Genomic DNA, 24,694 nt, shown 5'->3' with positions numbered 1-24,694 from the left:
TCTCCAATTTATTAGGATCCGCCTTCGGGTGATCAACAAGGCGAAGGCTACAACATCTGCCTCCGCACCCGTTTCCAACCCTGGCGGGTCCGACACCCCGAATATGGCCTCCCGGGGGCCCGGGTCCAGTTTCACGTGCACCACTTTAGAAATTATCCTAAAAGCTCCTTCCAGTAATCCTCCCGCTTTGGACAGGGCCAAAACATATGAATGTGATTAGCGGGGCCCCACCTGCAACGTTCACACACATCTCCTACTCCTTCAAAGAATCGGCTCATCCTCACCCTCGTGAGGTGTGCTCTATATACCACCTTCAGCTGTATCAGCCCCAACCTCGCGTACGAGGTGGAGGCGTTCACTCTTCAGAGAACCTCACACCAGAACCCCTCTTCCATATCCTCTCCCACTTTGCTTTGATCCCTGCCAGTGGTGCCTTCTCCTCTTCCAAAATAGCTCCGTAAACCGCCGACACTACCTCCTTCTCCAGTCCCCCTGTCGTCAGCACTTCCTCCAGGAATGTGGAGGCCGGCTCCACCAGGAAGCTTTGTATCTCCTTTCTGGCAAAATTTCAAACCTGCATGTATCTAAACATTTCCCCCTGCTCCAGCCCATACTTCGCTTCCAGCTCCTTCAATCCTGCAAACCGACCCCTAAGAAACAAATCTTTTAGTGTCTTAATCCCCTTCACCTCCCATTTCCGAAAATTTCCATCCCACTTCCCTGGCTCAAATCTGTGGTTCACCAGAATCGGCATTTCCCTTGACCCTGCCCCCAACCAGAATTGTTGGTGAAATTGCCTCCAAATTCTCAGTGAAGCTATTATTACCGGACTCCCTGAGTATATAAGGGCTGGTTTAGCACAATGGGCTAAACAGCTGGCTTGCAGCGCTGGTTCAATTCCCGTACCAGCGTGCCGAACAGGCGCTGGAATGTGACGACTAGGGGCTTTTCACAGTAACTTCATTGAAGCCTACTTGCAACAATAAGCAATTATTATTATAATATTATTATAATTTCCCCAGGGCCATCGGGAGCGGCGCTGTTGCTAGTGCTTTCAGCCCCGACCCCCTGCACAAACTCTCCTCCATTCTGACCCACTGAGAATCAACCAGTCTGACCCAGCTCCGCACCTTCTCCACATTCACCGCCCAGTAATAATACATCAGGTTCGGAAGACCCAAACCCCCTGCCTGAATTCCCCTCTGTAGCAGCACCTTTCTAACTCTGGCCACCTTCCCTCCCCATATGAACGAAGTAATCCTTCCCTCAATCTCTCTGAAAAAAAGCCTTTGGCAGGAAAATCGGCAGGTATTGAAAAATAAACAGAAAACGCAGAAACATGTTCATTTTAACCGCCTGTACCCGACCTGCCAGTGACAGAGGGAGACCATTCCACCTTTCCAGATCAACTTTCACTCTCCCCACCAAACTAGAAATGTTGTACCTGTGGAGCCCCCCCCCCCCAACTCCCGGGCAACCTGCATCCCCAAGTACCTAAAGTGAGTCCCTGCCCTACGGAATGGCAACCCCCCCACCCCTGCCCGAGACACCACAAAATACTCACTCGTCTAGATTTAGTTTGTACCCCGAGAAAGATCCAAACACCCGAAGCAGCTGCAATATTCCCCCTATCGACACACTCGGTTCCGACACGTATAACAGCATGTCATCGGCAAATAAGGACACTCTATGCTCTATCACACCCCCCCCCCCGCATTATTCCTTTCCATACCCCCGAACATCTTAATGTGATGGCCAACGGCTCAATCGCGAGTGCAAACAGCAGGGGGGACATAGGACTTCCCTACCTAGTCCTACGGTGGAGAGAAACTTCCCTACCTAGTCCCACGGTGGAGAGAAAAGTATCTCGAGCTGATGTTGTTTGTGCGGACACTCGCCCTGGCTCCTTACATAGTAGCTTTACCCAGTTCACAAATATTGGTCCAATTTCAAACCGCTCTAGAATTGCCATCAAGTATCCCCATTCTACCCGGTCAAACGCCTTCTCAGCTTCCAATGCCATAACCACCTGTTTCCTTCCCCTCCGCTGGTGCCATAACGACGTTCAATACCCTTCTAACGTTTAAAAAGAGCTGCCTCCCTCTCACAAACCCTGTCTGATCTTCATCTATTACCTTCGGGAGGCACTCCACCAGCCTACCCGCCAGTACCTTCGCCAATACTTTTGCGTCCACATTCAAAAGTGATATGGGCCTATACGACCCACACTCCGTCAGATCCTTATCTTTTTTTAGCAACAGGGAAATCGATGCCTGCCCCAAAGTTTGTGGCAACACCCCGTTCCCTATCGCCTCTTCAAACATCCCCACCATCAGGGGTGCCAGCTTATCCTTGAATTTTTTATAATATTCCACTAGAAACCCATCCGGCCCTGCCACCTTCCCCGACTGCATCCTTCCAAACGCATTCTTTATCGCCTGCTCCAATATCGCTCCTTCTAATGTAGCCGTGTCCCCCTCCCCTAACCTCAGGTACTCCAACCCATCTAGAAATTCCTGCATCTCCCAGGTCTCCCCAGGTGGCTCTGACCTGTACAACCTCTCATAAAATTCCTCAAAAACCTTGTTAATCAGATCCGGAGCCACCACCAACTTCCCTGCCCTATCCCTCACCTGAACAATTTCCCTTACCGCTGCCTCCCTCCGGAGCGGACCTTATCTCCATGTTTGTAAACTGCACCCCTTGCTCGTCTCAGTTGGCGCACCGCCTTCCTGGTGGACAGTCGGTTGAAGCTTGCCTGAAGTTCCTTCCTCTTTACCAACTTCACTGGGTCCCCATCTTCTGCATAACTCCTATCTACCTCCAACATCTCATCTATTACCCTCTGCCACTCCAACCTCTCCTCTTTGTCCACCCTGGCCTTAAACAGAAACACCTCACCCCTCACCACCGCCTTTAGAGCCTCCCAGACAACTGCCTTCGACACCTCACCCGTACAGTTGAAACCTACATATTCCTCAACTACCGTTTCAATTTTGTCACAGAACCCTTGGTCCCCCAAAAGTCCCACATCTAATTTCCACCCCGGCCTCTGCGCTACCCCCTTCTCCAGTACCATATCCATCCAATGCGGAGCACTCTGACACTGCAATTGTCGAGTATTCCGACCCCTTGACCCCAGCCAGCAAAGCCTTTCCCACCACGATAAAGTCGATCCGCGAGTATACATTATGGACTGCTGAGAAAACCAAGTACTCTCGTTCCCTCGGGTGCAGAAACCTCCAAGAGTCCACCCCTCCCATTTCCACCATTAGCCCAGCCAAAGCCTTCGCACCCCCTGATGGGACCAGCGAGCGCGGCTGTGACCTGCCCAGCCTTGGCTCCTGCACCAAATTCCAGTCTCCCCCCCCCGCACTCTCAGTTAGCGTGTGTCCAAGTCGGGGATGGCCCCAAACACCTTCTTCGTGAATCCCGCATCGTCCCAGTTGGGACCATATACACTTAACAGCGCCACTAACCTCCCCTCCAGTGCCCCTGTCACAATCACATATCTACCCCCCTGATCTGCCACCACCTTCTCCATCTGGAAGCGTCCTCCTTTGCTGACCATTATCGCTACTCCTCGAGCCCTTCCGTCAAATCCAGAGTGAAACACCTGACTAACCCAGCCCTTTTTAAGTCTCACCTGGTCCTTCACCCTCAAGTGAATCTCCCGCAGCATTGCTACATCGGCTTTCAAACTTTTAAGATGCGCAAACACCCTTGACCGGATCTACTAACCCCCTCCTGTTCCACGTGACTATCCTAAATGGGGGTCTCTCTCCCCCCCCCCCTTCTTATCCACCAACATCATACCACCGGGCCCTGCCCCATGAGCCTGACCCGCCCCTGTCCATTATTAACATCAGACCGCTGCCCCAACTTCCAAAACCCCCCCCCCCGACATTTCCTCTTGAAAAAACATCTCCCAGCATCAATCCCTCCCCGCCGCTCGCCTCGTAAAACCTGCTAACGAGGCTCCAATGTCCGCAGCTGTCCTCTGACCTCACCTCCGTTCACTAGCCGACTTTAGTTAGCGACCATGGGTGGCTCCCCCCGCCAACGTATACCGTCCCCTCCTATCCAGTCCCAGAGAAAGAAAAAACAAAAAACAACAATCCAACCCATATCATTCACTAAAATAAGATATAGCCGTCGCAACACAGAATGCCAATCGACCCAACCAATAACTTGAACTGTAATAATGTGAAGTGAAGTAAATTACAATACACGTCAGTAAAAAGAAAGTTATAGCATTTGTACATTTTCCAGCTCCCCAATCACAGTCCACAATCTCTCTTCCAGCTCCGCTCCTCACGTCTGTCCCAAGCCTTCTGCCCTCACAAGTGCCTCAGCCGCCTCCGCTGCCTCAAAATAAAAGTCTTTGGCATCATACGTCACCCTCAGTTTCGCCGGGTATACCATACCAAATCGCACCCCCTTTTTGTACAGTGCCGCCTTCACTCGCCCGAACGCCGCTCGTCTGTTTGCCAACTCCACCGTCAAGTCCTGGTGGATTCGAACTCCAGCACCTTCCCACACCACCTCACGCTTCTGCTTCGCCCAGCTTAACACCTTCTCCTTCATGCAGTACTATGGAAGCAGATAATTACTGCTCTTGGCGGCTCATTCACTTTGGGCTTCGGCCTGAATGACCGATGAGCTAGGTCCAGCTCATACCGGGAGGGGTTCTCACCCTCCCTCCATCAACTCCGCCAACCTCTTAGCGAAGTACTCTGTGGGCCTTGGGCCCTCTGTCCCTTCGGGCAAGCCCACAATTCTCAGATTGTGCTGCCTGGAGAGGTTCTCCAAGTCCTCGTGCTTTGCTCGTAGTCCTCTGTTGACCTCCACCTCCCTCTGCAGCTCGTCCCCCATCGAGGTGGACTGGTCGCTGTGCTGCGACATGGCCTCCTCCACTTCCTTCATCTTCTCGCCTTGCTCTCTCACCTCGGCCGATGTCTTTGCCACAGCTACCCCCATCGGGGCGATTGCCTCCTCCACCAACGACTTCAATGCGACCGCCATCTCCTTCTTCAAACCTCCATCTGCCTCGCAAACTGCTTTCCCAGCTCCACCGTCATCACCTTGGTCATCGTCTCCACTGTAAGCAATGCGGCCCCACCATGCAGTCCAGCATCCGCCATCTTATCAGCACTTTTGCTGGTCCTCTCATTCAGCACGGTAGCATGGTGGTTAGCATAAATGCTTCACAGCTCCAGGGTCCCAGGTTCGATTCCCGGCTGGGTCACTGTCTGTGCGGAGTCTGCACGTCCTCCACGTGTGTGCGTGGGTTTCCTCCGGGTGCTCCGGTTTCCTCCCACAGTCCAAAGATGTGCAGGTTAGGTGGATTGGCCATGCTAAATTGCCCGTAGTGTCCTAATAAAAAGTAAGGTTAAGGGGGGGTTGTTGGGTTACGGGTATAGGGTGGATACGTGGGTTTGAGTAGGGTGATCATTGCTCGGCACAACATCGAGGGCCGAAGGGCTTGTTCTGTGCTGTACTGTTCTATGTTCTATGTTCTAACAGCGAGCCCGCGTTTCCTCCCTTCTTTGACGCTGCTTTTCACATCCTTTTTTTTTTTAAATTTAGATTACCCAATTATTTTTTCCAATTAAGGGGCAATTTAGCGTGGCCAATCCACCTACTGTGCACATTTTTGGGTTGTGGGGGCGAAACTCACGCAGACACGGGGAGAATGTGCAAACTCCACACGGACAGTGACCCAGAGCAGGGATTGAACCTGGGACCTCAGCGCCGTGAGGCGGTTGTGCTAACCACTAGGCCACCGTGCTGCCCGAGCTTTTCGCATCCTTTAACGACTTATTATTTTTCCTTTTTTTTCACCCTTCTTTCCTTCTTCAATCTTTTTTCTTTATATAGAAAAACAAAAAAATTCTTCCTTCAAAAAAAAAAGAAAAAAAACTTTCACCAAGTTTCTTTAAAACTTCTTTCTCTTCTTTTTTGTATTCTTCCAGAATTCCGCTGGGACTGGACTTCAGTATTCTTACAACATTCTAGGTGGGAGCCACCTGATGTGGGACATCTCACCTACATTGCCCCCTGGCTTCGGGCCTGCCGCCTCGACCTCCATTTGGCTCCGCCCCCGTTGCTCCGACCTCCGCGCACGCTGGGCCCGATGTCTCAGCACCAGCCGCCCGATACCCATGCGGGGTTCCTCGCTGGTTTTCAAACCGGCCCCGCTTGATGCCCGGGACGGCCCCGAAGGCCGACAATAATCGGGGGGGGGGGGGGGAGAAGAATTGGGGAAACCCCCGAAAGGGCCGCAAATAGTGGCCACCGGCGGGAGCTCCTCTCGATGCGGCCAACCCGCTCGCAGACGCCACCCGAAGTCCACTGCTTGAGCTTTTATGGATGTTTTGATTGCAGACTTTTAACAGGAGCAACACAGTGGCTAGCACTGCTGCCTCCCTCAAGGGGTCAGGGAACCGGGTTCAATTCCGGTCTCGGGTGACTGTGTGGAGTTTGTACTTTCTCCCTGCGTCTGTGTCGGGTTTCCTCCGGGTGCTCCGATTTCCTCCCAAAGTCCAAAGATGGTAAGAAGTCTTACAACACCAGGTTAAAGTCCAACATGTTTGTTTCAAACACTAGCTTTCGGAGCACTCCATTCACCTGAGGAAGGAGCAGTGCTCCAAAAGCCAGTGTTTGAAACGAACATAGAACAGTACAGCACAGAACAGGCCCTTCGGCCCTCAATGTTGTGCCGAGCCATGATCACCCTACTCAAACCCACATATCCACCCTATACCCGTAACCCAACAACCCCCCCTTAACCTTACTTTTTATTAGGACACTACGGGCAATTTAGCATGGCCAATCCACCTAACCCGCACATCTTTGGACTGTGGGAGGAAACCGGAGCACCCGGAGGAAACCCACGCACACAGGGGGAGGATGTGCAGACTCCACACAGACAGTGACCCAGCCGGGAATCGAACCTGGGACCCTGGAGCTGTGAAGCATTTATGCTAACCACCATGCTACCCTGCTGCCCATGAACATGTTGGACTTTAACCTGGTGTTGTTAGACTTCTTACTGTGCTCGCCCCAGTCCAACGCCGGCATCTCCACATCAGTCCAAAGATGTGCAGGTTAGGTGGATTGATAAAATTTCCCCTTACTGTCCAAGGATGTGTAGATTAGGTGGGATTAGGAGGTCACGAGGACGGGATGGGGTGGGGTGTGTGTGTGCTAGGTAGGGTGCTCTTTCAGAGGGTCATGCAGATTTCATAATCAGGCCAAATGGCCTCTTTCTGCACTAGGAATTCTATGGTTCTAGGAATAAAAAATTATTCGAGCAAGATTAATCCAGGCAGAATATTCAATGTTGTAAAGAAATTACAGTAGAAAGAACTTACAACTGCATCAGGATGTGGAGGTGGTGGTGGGATTTTTATCTTTGGAAGCAGACTCAGTTTAGTTCCACTCTTCAAGAAACTTATCTGTTCGTCAAACTGATTCTACGAAGAAGAAATATCCAAATTACTACAAATTAAATAAAGATACCAATTATTAGAAAAGTTGATACTAGCACAGAAAGCCTGGTGAATGAACTAGGTTTGTATTACAGCATACGTTTGTAAGACGATCATATTCATACAGCCGTTGAAAAGTATCTTCTTAATTTCCTTCTCTCTTTTGCAGTAATTTAGTTTTATCTAGATAGTTTTCCAAAGTCACAAGGAACCTTCTGACATCAACAGCATTGCCTTTGTTTAAGTGCAATACCAGAAAATGAATGTTGGCAGACAATTCAATCATTTTTTGGGGCTTTCTTCATCCCCCTCCCCCCATCTTCCCCATGTGTAGCTCTGGCTGATCCGATACCCTAAGATTGCCACTATTGGGCATGGCTTCACCCTCACAACCTTGGACATTGCCTCGGAAAAGGCTGTCAGAACACAGCAAGCTTGGGGCAAGCCCAAAACATGTGGGTGTGGTTGGCCGGGCCCCTCTGGCACCGCTCACATTTATCCTCCGGGAAGAACCTACTCATTCGGGTTCTGGTCAGGTGTGCTTTGTACACCACCTGGAGCTGCATTAGGCTTAACCTTGCGCAGGAGGAGGTGGAGCTCACCCTGCTCAATGCTTCGCTCCAGAGTCCCCATCCTACCTCTGTCCCCAGTTCGGCCTCCCATTTTTGTCTGGTCCCGTCCAGTGGTGTTTGGGCTCTGTCCAGTAGCTGTCCGTATATTTTCCCACATAGCCCCCCACTTCTCGCTGCTTGTGCCTATCAGGTCCTCTAGTAGTGTGTTTTCTGGGGCCCCGGGTCTGTCTCTTTGGGGAGGAGTGTTTTATTTGGAGGTGTCGCAATTCCTGTCCTTTTGCTAGCCTCCACTTCCTCGTCAGTTCATCCAATGTCGCCAGTCTCGCCCTACGTAGAAGTCCTCAACCGTTAGTGTGCCCCCGTCCCGCCTCCATCTTTTGAAGGTGGTATTTAGCATGGCTGAGGGGGAATCTGTGATTGCCGCAGATGGGGGCCATAAGGGACATTTTGGTTATCCCAAAGTGCTGTCTCAACTGGATCCACGTTCTCAGCGTGGCCGCTACCACTGGGCTTGTTGTGTATCTTGAGGAGGATGGAATGCTGCTGTAGCCAGGGCCCAGAGGGTTGTTCCTTTACAGGATGCCTCCTCCATTTGTACCCAATCTGTGTCGGGTTCTTGTACCCATCCCCTCACTTTTTCTGCCGTTGCTGCCCAGTGGTAGTATTGTAGGTTCGGTAGAGCCAGGCCCCCTCTGACTTTCCCTCTTTGCAGTGTTGGTTTGGGAATTTTTGGGTTCTTACCCCTCCCACACAAACACCATGATTAGACTGTCTACATAGAATTACAGAATTTTACAGTGCAGAAAGAGGCCATTCGGCCCATCGAGTCTGCACTGGCCCTTGGAAAGAGCACCCCATCCTAGCCCCACACCTCCACCCTATCCCTGTAACCCAGTAACCCCACCTAAACCTTTTTTGGACACTAAGGGCAATTTAGCATGGCCAATCCACCTAACCTGCACATCTTGGGACTGTGGGAGGAAACCGGAGCACCCGGGGGAAACCCACGCAGACACGGGGAAAACGTACAGACTCCACACAGAGTGACACAAGCTGGGAATCAAACCTGGAGCCATGAAGCAAATGTGCTAACCACTGTGCTACCGTGCTGCCCTACGTTTTAGAAAAAGGTCTTGGGGATGAAGATCGGGATGGATCTAAACAGGAAGAGGAGCCTTGGCAGTACGTTCATCTTGATCGTCTGCACTCTTCCCGCCAGGGAGAGTGGGAGTGAGCCCCACCGTTGAAGGTCTTTTCTTACTTCATCCACCAGGCTGGTCAGGTTCCACTTGTGGATCTGTGTCCAGTCTCTGGCTATTTGGATCCCCAGGTAACGGAATCTGTCCTGGGCCGTTTTAAACGGGAGCCCCTCCAGCTCTGTCCCTTCCCCTTTTGGGGTTCACTGAGAATGTCTCGCTTTTGCCCAGGTTAAGTTTGTAGCCCGAGAAGGTTCCAAACTCTTTCAGTATTTGCAGTATTGCCTTCAGTCCCTCCTGTGGCTTCGAGACATAGAGGAGCAGGTCATCTGCATAGAGTGAGCCTCTGTGCTCTCCGTCCCCTCTCCGGATTCCCTTCCAGCTTTTTGGGTCCCGCAGGGAGACAATTCAATCATGGATAGGATCACAGTAAGGCACTTCACAGAGTATTAATCAGACAATAATGGACATTGAACCAAAAGAAGCGATACCGAAAGGAATAATTGAAACATTTGCTCAAAGAGAGATGGATCTACGGAGGAGAGGGAAGTAGAGAAACAAAGAAGTTTAGGGTGGAATTTCAGAACATAAGATTCAGACGGTTGGAGACACGCAGTCAGTGATGAGTTGAAGGGAGGGAAAATAGGAGGGTAGTAGAAGACTCACTGTCATCCCCCTTCTATCACTCTGGGTGCTGAGGTCAACCATAGCAGCTAAAGATCAGTTAACTGAGCATACATCAAGAATCAAACTATGATCTGTGTGGTTCAGTGCATTATAGCCTATGAATTCAAAATCTAACTAGTTATGTTTTGACTTTGGCAATGCAGAGAAACACGTCACGATGGAGGATTCCAATATTTAATTCATTGAATTTTCAGGGGCAAGGTAAGGAATGCATGCAGAAAGGGAATTCAAACTTCCGGACATCAAATGGAAGTGAAAGTTTGAGTGGCTTTGACATATAGACATGTAAGGTAAGGTAAGGTAAAGTCACCATCGTCCCAAATGACCATATGCTGCTTTCCTCTTTGAGGGAGAGAACGGACTGGTGGTGATTTAACCTGAGGATCATCATACCTCAGGTGAGGGGTAAGGTTGACAAGGCGGGCATTGATAAACACATGTATGACTAAAGCTCACAATTTCAACTTCCCTCACTCTCTGTTTCCAAAAGAAAACCATTGGACTACCAATAGGTATCGCTGTTCATTGCTTCCATCATCACAACTTTTAAAAATCTATTCATTCAAGTGGTGTGGCCATCACTGGCTAGGCCAGCATTGATTGCCCATCACTTATTGCCCTTAAGAAAGTGGTGAAGAGCTGCCTTCTTGAACCACTGCAGTCCTTGAGATGTTGGTACATCTACAGTGCTATTAGGGAGGGAGGGAGGAAGTTCTAGGATTTTCGACACAGTGAAGAAAGAGCAATATATTTCCAGGTCAGGATGGTGTGTGGCTTGAAGGGGAACTTGCAGGTGGTGTTCGCGGGTATCTGCTGCTCTTTCCTTCTAGATGACAGTGGTTGTGGGTTTAGAAGGTGCTGTCTTAGGAGTCTTGGTGAGTTCCTGCAATAGATTTTGCAGATGGTCCACACTGCTGCTACTGTGAATCTGTGGTGGAAGGAGTGAATATTTATGGATGGAGAGCCACTCAAGCAGGCTGCCTCGTCCTAGATGGTGTCAAGCTTCTTGAATGGTATTGGAGCTATACCCATCCAGACAAAGGGAGAATAATGGTATTGGAGCTATACCCATCCAGACAAAGGGAGAATATTCCAACAGTCTTGACATGTGGCCTGTAGCTTATGGGAGCTGAGTTACTGCTACAGGATTCCTGGCATCTGCCTTGTGCCTGGAGTATTTATATGGCTAATCCTGTTCAGTTTCTGCTCAATGGTAACCCAATGGTAAGCCCAGCAGCTACAGGTCAGTCTGTTGAACTTCGGTGGTGGAGAAACTTCTAGAAGCAATAATTTGAACCAATGGTCACTTGGGCAAACATGTGTTAATTAAGGAAAGCCAGCATAGATTTGTTAAGGAAAAATCACATTTAACTAATTTGCTGGAGTTAGTAAGAGGAGGTAACAGAGAAGATTGATGAGGGCAATGATGCTGATGTGGTATAAATGGACTTCCAAAAGGCATTTGATACACACAAACATGTGAGCAAAGTTATAGCCCATTGAACAAAAGGGACAACATGGTTATGAAACTGGCTGAGTGACAGGAAGTAGAGAGTAGTGTTTAATGGATGTTTTTTGTGCCGAAGGAAAGCTTGTCGCGGAGTTCCCCAGGGGTCATTGTTAGGATCCTTGTCTTTCTGATATTTATTAATGACCTAGACCAAGACGTACAGGTAACAATTTTAAAATATGTGGATGATACAAAAACTTGGAAGCATCATGTACTGTAAGGACGGTGTAAAACATCAATGGGACAAACTGGTTGGTGCAGTGTACAGACAAATGGCAGATGAAGTCAAAGAAATGTGAAGTGAATCATTTTGGTAGAACGAACATGGAAAGAAAATATAAAGGATACAATCTGAAAGGGTGCAAGAGCAAAGGGACCTGGGTGTACATATACACAAGTCATTGAAGGTGGCAGGACAGGTTGCAAGAGTGGTTAATAAAGCATATAGTGTGTCTCCCCCCCCCCCCCCCCCCCCCCCAACCCCCAACCCTACCTTGGGGTAGTGTAAAAGTCTGCCCCAAATTGAGTAATCAGACAAAAACTGAAACTGGTCCAATAATAGTACTTTAGCATAAGTTGGCATGGAAAAACTTACCTTTGTAAAATCAATCTTGTTTCTTATATCAGCTACAATTGCTTGCCAACCATCTACTGTTGCACGTACATGCGCAGACTCAAAACTCCTGTTAGCAAAAGGTACAATGGTTTTCATTAGATTTCAACAAGCATTGCATCTTGAAATACTTTTGCAAGGTCAAAGGTTTTTTCTGGATGAGACATTTGTCCGTATTTGCTTTATTCATCATTTGGACTTGGTGAAGGAGACTGTCTATTTAACACTTCTGTTCAAAGAAGAGAGAAAGTTTCAAACCAGGTCACTATAAAACATCCAACCTAACAATTATAGTGGCTAAGCCCCCAGAGGCCATAATTTGGGATTAAAATTATTACTGACCCAGAAAAACAGCCAGTATGAATTTGTAAAAGGCATGGTACCATTCTTCAAGAAGGGAGAAAGGGATAAACCAGGAAACTACAGGCCAGTCAGTCTAACCTCAGCTGTGGAGAAACTATAGGAAATAATTCTGAGACCAAATTAATCTGTATTTGTAGAGGCAGGGATTAATCAAGAACAGTCAGCATGGTTTTATTAAGGGGAGGTGATGTCTGATCAACTTGATTGAATTTTTCAAAGATGTGACCAAGGCAATGCATTGACGTAGTCCACCTGGACTTCAGCAAGGGATCTAAGGAAATTTGGCAAATTGGATCCAGAATTGGCTGAGTGGCAGGAAGCAGAGGGTGATGGTCTAGGGTGTTTTTCTGACTAGAGGTCTGTGTCCAGTGGGGTTCTGCAGGGATCAGTGTTGGGGCCCTTTTGGTTTATACAAATAATTTGGACATGAATGTAGGAGGGTTGATCAGTAAGTTCACGGATGATACGGAAATTGGTGGCATGGTAAATACTGAGGACAGCCTTTGATTACAGGAGGATATGGATGGGCTGGCCAGATGGACTGATCAGTGGCAAATGGAATTTAATGCGGATAAGTGTGAGGTGTTTGGGCAGGACAAACAAGGCAAGGGAATACATGATAACCACAGGACTCTGGGAAGCACAGAGGATCAGAGAGACCTTGGTGTGCATGTACACTGCTCTCTTAAGGTAGCAGAGCAGAGGTGGCAGCCATTCATCGACTTCTTCAAGGGGAATTGACTGTCAGCAGGGGGAGGGGGGTCAGCGGTGGGGGGGGGGTAGAAGCCTGGAAGCGACGATTAAAGGGTAGGAAATCTAATGTATGGCTAGTTAGGGTTCAGGGCTGGGGGAAGTTGGGTATGTTATTGTGGGCTTTTGCGTGTGTTGGATTTCTCTGTTGTTTAAAATTATAAATGCCTCAATAAAATATTTTCTAAAAAAACAAGGTAGCAGAGCAGGTGGATACAGTGGTTAAGAAGACATCATATGGTATACCTGCGTTTATTAGCTGAGGCGTAGAGTTTAAGAGCAGGGAGGTTACATAGAACATAGAGTGCAGGAGGCCATTCGGCCCATCGAGTCTCCACCGACCCACCTTAAGCCCTCACTTCCACCCTACCCCTGTAACCCAATGACCCCATCTAACCTTTTTTGGACACTTAGGCAATTTAGCATGTCCAATCCACCTAACCTGCACATCTTTGGACTGTGGGAGGAAACCGGAGCACCCGGAGGAAACCCACACAGACACGGAGAGAATGCGCAGACTCCGCACAGTCAGTGACCCAGCGGGGAATCGAACCTGGGACCCTGGCACTGTGAAGCCACAGTGCTAACCACTGCGCTACCCTGAGGTTATTCTGGAACTCTATAAAACATTTGTTAGGCCACAGCCAGAGTATTATATAAAGATGTAACTCTATGACTCCATAAAAAGCAGGTGGGTTTTATAAATAGGACCAAAATATGCAAAAGTAGAGATAATGAGACGCTTATAGTACTGAAATGAACACGGGGAAAACAAACTTAAAATAGGCATCTGATAAAGTTGGCTAACAATACTAAGCACATAGTAAGTAAGGAACTGAAGCAGAAAATTAAAAGGGCTAAAAAGAAATGGCACAAAACTAGTCGACAACGTAAAAGAAAATAACAACTTTTATAAGTAAAATAAGTTGTTAAAAGGAAGGCTTGGCCATTCAGCGATGAAGGAAAAAGAATTTGCAGAGGATGAAAGTAAAAGCAGCAGTAGGAAATAAATATTTTGCATGAGATTTTATAAGTGATGCTACATGAAATAGTTGAGGCTGTAAAGAAGGATATGGAACTCATAAGCATTAACTGTAGAAAAATAAGCTATCTTTTTATAATGAGCAGAACTCAAAGCAGATAGGTTACTGGCCTTATATAGCAGATGTTTTAAACAATGCTTATATGAATCCTACATGCAAATAATGACTTTTAGTCCCCCAGAAGTATTCCCCAGTGATCAAACAAAAGTCCCACCTTTTCAAAATAGACAGTATGCAGAAGTAAGTCAATAATACAGGGTATTTTCTTTGGGTTTTTTTGTGCAGATATTGACAGTTGTGGGCTTTCTGAATAACGGATACACTTCAGAACTGCTGTTTCACTGAAAAGCTGAGTGTAAATGAAATTTTTAAGGAGAGTTCAGCTGAACAGAAGTATCCTTAAAGAGGATAGGGTCTGCAGACTCCCAGAATACAAACTTCCACCGTGGCTTGCCAGGAGTCCAATGGTTATTGCTATTTTAAAATTAATACTTGTATTTGGAAGGCTGAAGTGACGGTCAAAAAAGAGATATGCTACGAGATCCACTGGTGCCAAAGTCAGCCAATGTGCATCTTCTATAGCATTGCTGTATGGATGAGCATCGATTCTCAGCAGACCCCGCTTGACAAATTTCTATCCCAATTTTGAGAAACTGCTACTGTCATGGAGTTCAGCTATTTATAGTAAAAGATAATGGGGCACGAGAACACAGCAAAGATATCAATGGTAATAACATGCATCCTTCAACAAGGTATAAATTGTACACTGATTTATGTTAAAACTATTGAGCTAGTTCTCTCACCGTGTCAAATTCTCTTCTGCAGCCCTAAGCTGAACCGAACAATCTTGCTCAGCCTGTTGCAACTGGAAGAGACCATGATCTCTTCGGCATTCTAAAAACAAAACCTGTAACAAACATTTAAATATATACAATGCAGTATGTGTGGACATGTACTATACACAAAATCCCGATAAATTATGTTAATGGATTCTATTGGGGATATGGCAACCAACCCAGAGGATAAAGCTTACAGCTCCTCTTGCATACGCATTCAGTAGACATCCAGGTTCGTTGTGCGCCCAGACATAACAGGCATAAATCTACTGCAGACGGTCAATATCAAAGGACGAAAGCAATGAGTATAACATGGGGGTGTAATTTTTTCTTTTTTATTCGGTCATGGGACGTGGGCATCGCTGGCTGAGCCAGCATTTATTGCCAATCTGTAATTGGCCATCAGGGGGCAGTTAAGAGTCAACCACATTGCTATGGGTCTGGAGTCACATGTAAGCCAGACTGGGTAGACAGGAGATTTCCTTCCCTAAAGAACATTAGTGAACCAGATGGGTTTTTACGACAGTCAACACTGGTTTCAAGGTCATCATTAGACTTTTACCTCCAGATTCCAGCCACAAAATTCACTCTCAACTTAGGTTGAAAGTGGGTCAGACTAATGATAACCGTGTCTGTGGAGTGGATACAGATGAGCATTAGGCCATGGAAACTACGTTCCAAAATACAGCACACTGCATTCACTTTGCACAGCGAAGGAATGTGCAGAATCAAGCTCCCCAAGTCAGTTATCCCGACTTTGAAGGATGGTAGAAGTCCCAATGTTATTGTTAATTGAATGCCCATGTGGCTGGTATAATAGTAATTTTTAAATTAAAGTATCTCATCTATCATTGCTGGCCACGTTGTTTCTTAATTAAAAAAGGAGCTACTTAATTTGAGCATTCACCCCATTTAGTATAATTTTAAAAATGCTGATAAATATCATCACTGCTGAAAACAGATGATTGTTTTAAGTGTTTCCAGCATAGATCCAATTAATCTTTGCAACATTTACATTTTCTTTTTAAATGGACAAATCTATAAGCTAACCGAATAATATGATGCAAACATAGATCAGCCAGTTTTAACAGCTGAAAATATCAAATAACTTGCAGAGACAAAACTAACAAAATATATTCCTGCGGTGATAACCACCTCTGAAATTCAGAAGTTCATCCAATAACTGGAACAGTTTGTTCCAATATTAGCAATAAAGCTTACCTCAGCAGCTATTGCACGCTTTGTTGCCTCTACTAACTTTGCAATGTTTTTGGCAGTTACATCTTCTAGTTTAGCTTTATCTTTATTCCACAAGGACCTACCATAGAAGGAACAACAGAGCTATAAGTATTAGCAATTGAATAGATACCTGGCAGCAGACGATGGCTGGTATTCTTCGCTCCCGGTCACTAAAATCAGGGGCTGGATTCTCTGCTTGCCGACGGCGAAATCATGAAACGGGAATGGGCGGAGAATAGCTTCCGACGCCAAAATGCCAACTGAACTTTTAGCCTGCATGGCGGTAGACGGCGGTTTGACGCCAAATCGGTGATCTCCGGCTGCACCCCGGAAATGGCGTAAACGCGTCGCCCGCCGTGCAGGCTAAACGTTCAGTAGGCATATCGTTAGCGGGCCTCACACCCGACGCTCCGGGGCCTCCACGGTTCACCGCGTCTGATGGGCCGATTTCCCGATGACGTCGTTCGCTTGTGGTTAGAAAAATCGTGAACCTGGCGTACTGGCTGCTGAATGTGAGAGTAGCAAAGATTTGTGTTTACAGATTCATCTATAAACACGGCAGCAGGGTAGCACAGTGGTTGGCACAGTTGCTTCACAGCGCCAGGGTCCCAGGTTCAATTCCCGGCTTGGGTCACTGCCTGTGCGGAGTCTGCACGTTCTTTCGGTGTCTGCGTGGGTTTCCTCCCACAGTCCAAAGATGTGCAGGTTAGGTGGATTGGCCATGATAAATTGCCCTTCGTGCCCAATAAGGTTAGGAGGGGTTATTGGGTTGTGGGGATAGGGTGGAAGTGAGGGCTTAAGTGGGTCGGTGCAGACTCGATGAGCCGAATGGCCTCCTTCTGCACTGTATGATCTATGTATATGTCAGAGAGGAGGTAGGAAATGGTGCGGAGTGACTGCGGGCTGCTGGGCCTGTCACCAGCCATGCCGGCTGTGGCGGCGGTGCCCTGCCAGAGATGGGGGGGGGGGGGGGGGGGGGGGGGACCTGGGGAGGTGCCCAGGTACTGACTGCCATTACAGCGGCCATCCTGCTGACCACCCACCTCGGCCCCTGGTTCGACACAGTGACATCGGCTATATGGGTGCGCCTACCCTCGCATCCCACCCCCCCATCATAGAGCCCCCCCGCCCCCAAACACCCTGCCCAAACGGCCGCCACCCATCGGGGGTCCACCCATGGCAATATTCACGGCAAGCCCCAGTGAGGGTCGTGCCAGCCAACGATACCCCAGGCAACAGGGCCGGGCACCAGGATCGGGGGCACCGACGGGGCCGGGCATGTCGCTCGAGGACCTGCCGGACCAGGCATGCAGACAGAGACTGCGGCTGATCAGAGGGACTGTAAGACATATCTGCCAGATGATGGCACACCTGGCATCGCAGGAGTATGGGGGAGGACACTCGCTCCCGGTGACTGTCAAGGTGACGGTTGCCCTCAACTGACCCGATACAACTATGCCCATACAGCGACCATGGGTGTGGTCGAGTGGTGCTTCTGAGTCCTGAAGATGTGCTTAAGGTGCCTGTACCACTATGGAGGGGTCCTCCAGTACGAGGCTGGGAGGGTATCCCGCATCGTGGTGGCCTGCTGCCTAGCAGAGGGGCAATGTGCTGGAGGAGGAGGATGAGGAGCAAGGGCAGGCCTTGTCTGACGAGGAGGATGCGGGGAAGGGCAACCATGAGCGGGACATGGGGCCCGGGCAGGCACAGGACACCGCACGACGGCATCAGCAGGGCCAGCAACACGGGACCCCCCCCCCCCCCCCATCTGCAAGACGTTTCACTGACTGGGGTGAATGGGTGGGGGGGGGAGGTGTTGCTGGCCGGGGACACTGACACTACCATCCTAGACCCACATCCCCTCACATCCCACATCACCAAACCATCTGCATGCACACCCCATCCGTTATCCATACCTGTGGCGCTACGAGCTGGGGGCACTGGGTTGGCAGTGACAGTGGGTCTGGTCCATGGGATGGAAGATGATGACAACCCACTCTGTTATGAGCTCCGGTGCGCCACATCGTACGACAGTACAGCAGGGGTGGAGGCGGCCTACTGTGACTCCTGCCCTGTGACAAGAGTCCCTGTTGGTGCACGTCTTGTGGGGCGCCCCGGCCTGGATTGGCCCGGCCGCTGCTCGGGCATCCCAGTTGGTGTGGTGCCACCCTGTTCTGCCCGCTGCCCAACAGATGCACCAGGGACAGGAGGGGGAAGAGTCCGAGGTGCTGCGCTGTTCCGCCCCTCCCCTGTGGGAGTCACTGGCATGGGCCCCAGCACCTCCTCCTCCCTCTGGGTGCCCGATGGCCCCCCGGGCTACATCATGGGATGGGGATGCGAGTGGAGCTATTCCCCCAAGACACCTGGCGCGTCCAGTTCCCGAGGCCCACTCTAGTCTCGACCAGGGTCTGCACGTTCACGGCCATGGAGCACAGGGAGTGGACCATCTCCGTCTGGAACTGTGCCACCACCCTGAGGGTCTATGCCACATCAGCCAGTGACTGGGCCATGTCCCTAAGGGTGTGGGACATCGCTCTCTGGGACTGGGAAACCTCCCTTTGGGACTGGGACACCCTGCCCAGTGTCTGCGCCACGCCTGGGCAATGCCGCCGACGTTCTCAGGCACAGCCTGCTGTGACTGGACCACACTGAGGAGCGCCGCTGCAAGGTCCAGGTGGATCTGGCTCATGGTTGCCTGTGAGAGGGCAGCCCTGCCCTGGGCCTCAGCCCCCGACTGCACAGAATGCCCCAAGGCTTGCATACTCTGACCCATATCCGACACTCGCCCTCATTCCCTCCAGCGCGGACGCCACGCGTGCAGTGCTGGCCTGGGTGGCATGCGTGACCGGCACCAGCCCCTGCTCTTGCACGCAGATCGACTCCTCCAACTGCGCCCACAGGTGCAGGACTTCGGCCGTCATCCCTTGTAGTCCCTGTCTCTCTGGCTGCATCTGCACTATGGCTGGGACTGGTTGTTCCAGACACCCAGGACCCGTCTGGACGGCAGCTGGTTCCTGGGCCGGAATGCCCCCCGATCGTCCGCCCCCTCGGCTGCTCCTACCTTCAGCTGCCGTACCAAATGCGATGTGTGGTGTGCACAAGTGTCATGGGGATCCGCAACTAAGCAGGGGGTCTCACTTGCTCGGCCACTGCCGACCTCCGCGTCAGCGACCTCCGTTTCATCTGGGCCGCCAACCACGTCCAGTGCCCTCTGCCCGGGCACGGTGAGTAGCCACACGTCTGGTGGACCCCCTCCGGTCTTCTCCCGCTCCTGGCGGTTGTGCGTAGCTTCTCCTGGGGGTGGGGGTGGGACGAACACAGACACAGACAATGACACTATTAGGTGTTCCGACGCAAGCAGTCCAGGGGTTGTGTAGATGGTGGTCTCAGTGGCTAGGGCACCCGGGCATGGAGGCTGGCATGGGTGCCGGCATGTGGGGCAGGGTGAGGGGGGCCGGGTTGCAGGTGTGAGGGGATGCGGGGTTAGTGCCAGGGGCACACCGCTGCCTACTCACCCTGGACACCCTGAGGAGGTCGTGCAGTTTCTTCCGGCACTGGATGCCAGTCCGGGCAATGTTGCCCACCGTGCTGACCGCATCTGCCACCTGCACCCAGCCACAGCGAACGGTGGCACCTGGTGACTTTCCACCCGGGCCGTGGTACAGGGTCATTCTTCTCTACTCCACAGCGTCCAGGAGGATGTCCAGCTCAGCGTCCCTGAACCGAGGCACTGCTCTCCTTGCAGCCATCTTGTTTACTGGGACTGTGTGTGTGTGGGGGGCGGGAGCGGATCATTTAAGTGCGGCTGTGGCGTGTGAGTCTCATGTGCGCCAATCACGGACCCGGTGAATCGGGCGGCGTTTTACATGGAACCGGTTGTGTTCCATGTGCCAATGGTGCTAGCCCATTTAGAATTGCTGAATCGGTACACCTGTTGAGCCGTTTTTGCTGTCGTAAAACACCACTGTTCCCACGCCAGCGTCAGAACCAGAAATCAGTTCCAGGCGGAGAATTCCACGTCAATCCAAAAACAGGATTGGCGCCAGGCAGCAGACCTATTCCCTGTCCCACCTCGCCGTCCACAGCTGGATTCCTGCACCACGTCGGGGGGCACAGGCCAGCAGCTCCTTTGCATTAATTTGAAGGTGATTAATGGTTTGGAAGCCTGAAGCAGCACCCTCCGGATCAGAAGTCACAATGGTGCGATTTGGTGCAATTATTTACAAACGGGGCTATGCTGCCATGGCCTTTGAGGGGGAGCAAGGAGGTAAGTACCTTCTTCAGGTCTGCTGGGGGTGGCCGTGTACATCTGGAGTTCAGCGACTAGTGGGGACTGACTTGGTGGCAAGGGTGTGGACTCGGGATGTCCCCCTCAGGATTAGGGTGTCCTGACTGAACCTCCCATTGCTGCTGTAAAAGACGAGCAACTTACCCTTTAGGTGTTATTTACAGGCTCCCAAATTGTTGACTGCTACTAGTCTCCTGGAAATGTTCGGAGGGCTCCTGATCATGTAGATATCCATCTACCCTGCCCATCTGGAAACCCTCACGTGTCTGCGATATAAAATCAAGGGAATGGGTGTGGCCATGCTCAAATCGTTGGTCTACCAGGTGTTGGGACTCCTCATTGCATTCCTTAGATGCACAGTTCCCAGCAGAGGAAGAAGGGGATTAACAGAGCTAACACCACTCAAAGGACACATGCTCCTTGGCACACAGCCCCTTAGAGTAACAGCCTCACTAGTGAGACGATCAGCTAACCCAGTCCTAAGGAGCAGGCGATTGCTCCAGGAACCCCAGGTCAACTGCGCCCCCATTGGTATCACACGGTATGAGTGTTTGTTGGATCCCGTGCCCACCCAGGAATCCTGAGCAGTTCCCTGTCACAACCTATGTGTTAAACCCAGGCCCCCACATCACAATGCAACCAATCTTCCAGCAAAGGCATCCCTCAATGACTCACATCTGTAGGATCTGCCCGCACACCAGTCTCTTTGTATAGAGCCAAATGCCTGCACAGTAGGAACGTCTGCACCACACAAGCAGCTGCCACCATTCTGGCAGGAAGGCACAAGGCTCACTCAAAGGGAACACCCACAGAAGACCCCAATGGACAGGGCCACAGAGTCCATCGTTAACATCTGTTGTGGCAACCCATTTAGCAGGGATGGGTGCATATCAATGCCAGCCTCTAATGAGGACAGGGCTGCAGTGTCAAGTACATGATGTGCCTGGCACTGTGAGGATTCGAAGGAGGACACCCACTCTCAGTGGCCATCAAGTTGATGGTTTCCCTCAACTGGCTCATTTCAGAGCTCGAGCGAGAACCTCGGTGCGATTTAGTAAATTTCCGCTGCCTGGACCGTTCTGGTGAGGCTCTCCAATACAGACCCAGAAGGTCTTGCGCATCGTGATGGCCGGCTGCATCCTGCACAACATCACCCAAGAGCAGAGCAATATGCTGGAGGGGGAAGAACGGCAGGCCTCGTTGGACGAGGACAGTGACCATGAGGAACCAGGAGAGGACCTGGAGCTGGCTTGACACGCCGTGGAATAAGTCGCTCAGGGCTGTCACACCAGGGACAATCTGCTCACCTCCCAATTTGACTGGGAGCCAAAAGACAGGAGCTCATCGCCATCATGCACCTTGGATACAGTCCCATTGCCTCCCCCCACCACATTTTCCTTAGCCTTTCACCCCATCTTCCCCTTAAGCCTTTCACCCCACCTTCCCCTCAGCCTTATATCCCATCTTCCGCTAAGCCTTTCACCCCACCTTCCCCTTAGCCTTATATCCCATCTTCGCTAAGCCTTTCACCTCACCTTCCCCTTAGCCTTATATCCCATCTTCCGCTAAGCCTTTCACCCCACCTTCCCCTTAGCCTTATATCCCATCTTCGCTAAGCCTTTCACCCCACCTTCCCCGTAGCCTTTCACCCCACCTTCCCCTTTCAACCCACCTTCTCCTTAGCCTTATATCCCACCTTTCCCTAAGCCTTTCATCCCTCCTTCTCCTTAGGACAGCTCCCCCTCATCCTTCCGAAGATCGTACCAGCGTCACAACTGGGTGTTGGCCCTGGGTTGGCAGTATCAGTGGGTCTTGTCTGCGGGATGGAGGAAGATGATGACTCGCTATGAGATGAGCTCTGGTGATCCTCATTGACAAAGTCTGACTCCTGCCTTTTAGCTAACATACCTCTGACTGCCTGGATGATCCCTAGTTGTGCGATGGGGACTCCTTCGCATGGGCCAAGACCCAGCCCTAGCCCAACCTTCCCACCCATGGGGCAGAAGTGAGAGGCAGATTGGACGGGTGACGGAAAAGCATTTATACAGATCGTGCCCACTTCCCCCTGACTAATCATGTTCTACTACACCCATGTTAACTTATGTGTCCTCCATCTTTCTGATCTCCTGTTGCCTTCCGTTCCTTCAAAGTGTTTCCCCAGACTGCAGATCAGGAGTGGAGGCGGCCTGCTGCTCGTCTTGCCCTCTGCTGCCCTTGGCGGCTGTCCTCTGGAGGGGCTGGACCGGGATGACTTTCGGTCTTCACAGGTGACGTTGTGTCACCCTGTTTTGCCCATTGCCCAACAGATGCTGGGAGGTGTTGGGAGGGGTTCAGAAGAACTGGAGTGTTCCAGCACCTCCCTTGCAGGAGGCCCTGGGATGGGCCCCATCCCTTTGGGTGCTCACTGACCCCCAGGCTACTCCAACAGATAGAGGACCAGCCACATGAGCTCTGGAGGCCTCATTGCCATCTGGCATTGTCAGTTCTGGAGTCCTGCCCTTTTCATACATTTTATTCAAACAGATTGCACTGTTGCTATCATTGTTGTTACAGGCTTGGAGTTACTGAAGCTGAATGTTCTGAAAGAATTGCTTCTGATCTCGATGTGTGGTGACATCCTAAACGCTTTCCAAAAGAAAGCTTTTGATGTTACAACATGTAATTATTATAGCAATTATTCATGCAGTGGGAGGAAATTAAATTAACAGGCATAATAAAAAGGTTTGAAAAATCTCAAAATATTTATTTGCAATTGCTTTTTATTTAAGAAAACTGAAACAGCATCACTAGCTTTGAACTCTCAGAAGACAAAATAACAAATTAAACAATCACATCTTATTCTGAAATATTTCCTTGCCAAATCTCTTCACGGAACAATATCAATGGTCCAACAACTTAAACTACCATCATTGAGTGGTTATTCCAGTTGAGGCTGATCTGGTATTTTATACTAGTTTAACGTAACATTCTTGCTTTTGAACTCTATACCTCTATTGTTAAAGCTTAGGAGCAGTACGCTTTAGAACATAGAACATACAGTGCAGGAGGCCATTCGGCCCATCGAGTCTGCACCGACCCACTTAAGCCCTCACTTCCACCCTATCCCCGTAACCCAATAACCCATCCTAACCTTTTTGGTCACGAAGGGCAATTTAGCATGGCCAACCCACCTAACCTACACGTCTTTGGACTGCAGGAGGAAACCGGAGCACCCGGAGGAAACCCACGCAGACACAGAGAGAGCGTGCAGACTCCGCACAGACAGTGACCCAGCGGGGAATCGAACCTGGGACCCTGGCGCTGTGAAGCCACAGCGCTATCCACTTGTGCTACCATGCTGCCCATCTTTATATGGGGAGGGTTTCCATCAGACCCCACCGCTTGCCCAAGGTTAAAATGTTTCAAAAGGAAAACCAGCAAAATCATATTTGAGCTCTGCACATTGTGCTCAAGACAGTCGGATCCTCTTCCGATGGGAGGAGGGTCTCTCGACATACGTACCCCGTGAAAGGAGCTTTTTAATTGCAGACAATTTAAAAAAAACTAGCGCGTGCATGCACCGACCCCGGGGTGGGGGGGGAACTCTGTCTCAGTCAGAGCTTTGGCAGCCGCACATTTTCCCGTTCCAACTGCTGCAGCGCACTCAGCCGGCTGCCTAAGCAGTGGTTTACTGACCACTCTCTCAACTTGTCCTGCCTTCGATGATTTATGCGCACATACACCTGTTATGTTTCTTAAAAGAATGCTAAAAGTCGTTCAGCAGTTGAAGGATGGTTTATTGTGCTCCACAATAAATTACTTTGTTAGCTTTTACTTACAGAATGGCACTTGTAAAGATACTGCTTTTCTATGCTCTGCAACTAGGCCTAACCACTTGTAGCCCTGAGCTCACCTTCCGTCCTGTCCTGCTCCCCTGCCTCTCCAGCCAAAGTGAGCGAGGACGGGCCTTCGGCGTCACTCTTATATGTCCTCGTGCTGCCCCCTGGTGGTACTTCCATTTCCCATCAGCCCCTTCTGTACACACTCGGGTGAGGATCACTACATCCCCCTTTTTCACTTTTTTTTTTTAGTTGCAGAGCTGTAACTAAACACAAATTCAAACAG

General features: G+C 50.1%; 1 protein-coding gene across 1 annotated transcript in view; it reads right to left on the bottom strand.

Moving 5' to 3' along the window:
* LOC119968895 (E3 ubiquitin-protein ligase DZIP3-like) overlaps positions 1-24,694 on the bottom strand; it is a 137,800-nt gene that overhangs the window by 9,675 nt on the left and 103,431 nt on the right. Inside the window, 4 exon segments of the mRNA XM_038801860.1 lie at positions 7,377-7,478; positions 12,054-12,141; positions 15,031-15,134; positions 16,285-16,381. Coding sequence (XP_038657788.1) covers positions 7,377-7,478; positions 12,054-12,141; positions 15,031-15,134; positions 16,285-16,381 — 391 coding nt within the window.

The sequence above is a fragment of the Scyliorhinus canicula genome, chromosome 7 (genome assembly GCF_902713615.1).
Source record: "Scyliorhinus canicula chromosome 7, sScyCan1.1, whole genome shotgun sequence".
NCBI classification, from domain to species: domain Eukaryota; kingdom Metazoa; phylum Chordata; class Chondrichthyes; order Carcharhiniformes; family Scyliorhinidae; genus Scyliorhinus; species Scyliorhinus canicula.
The sequence above is the reverse complement of the archived record's forward strand: the minus strand, read 5'-3'. Positions and strand labels throughout refer to the sequence as shown.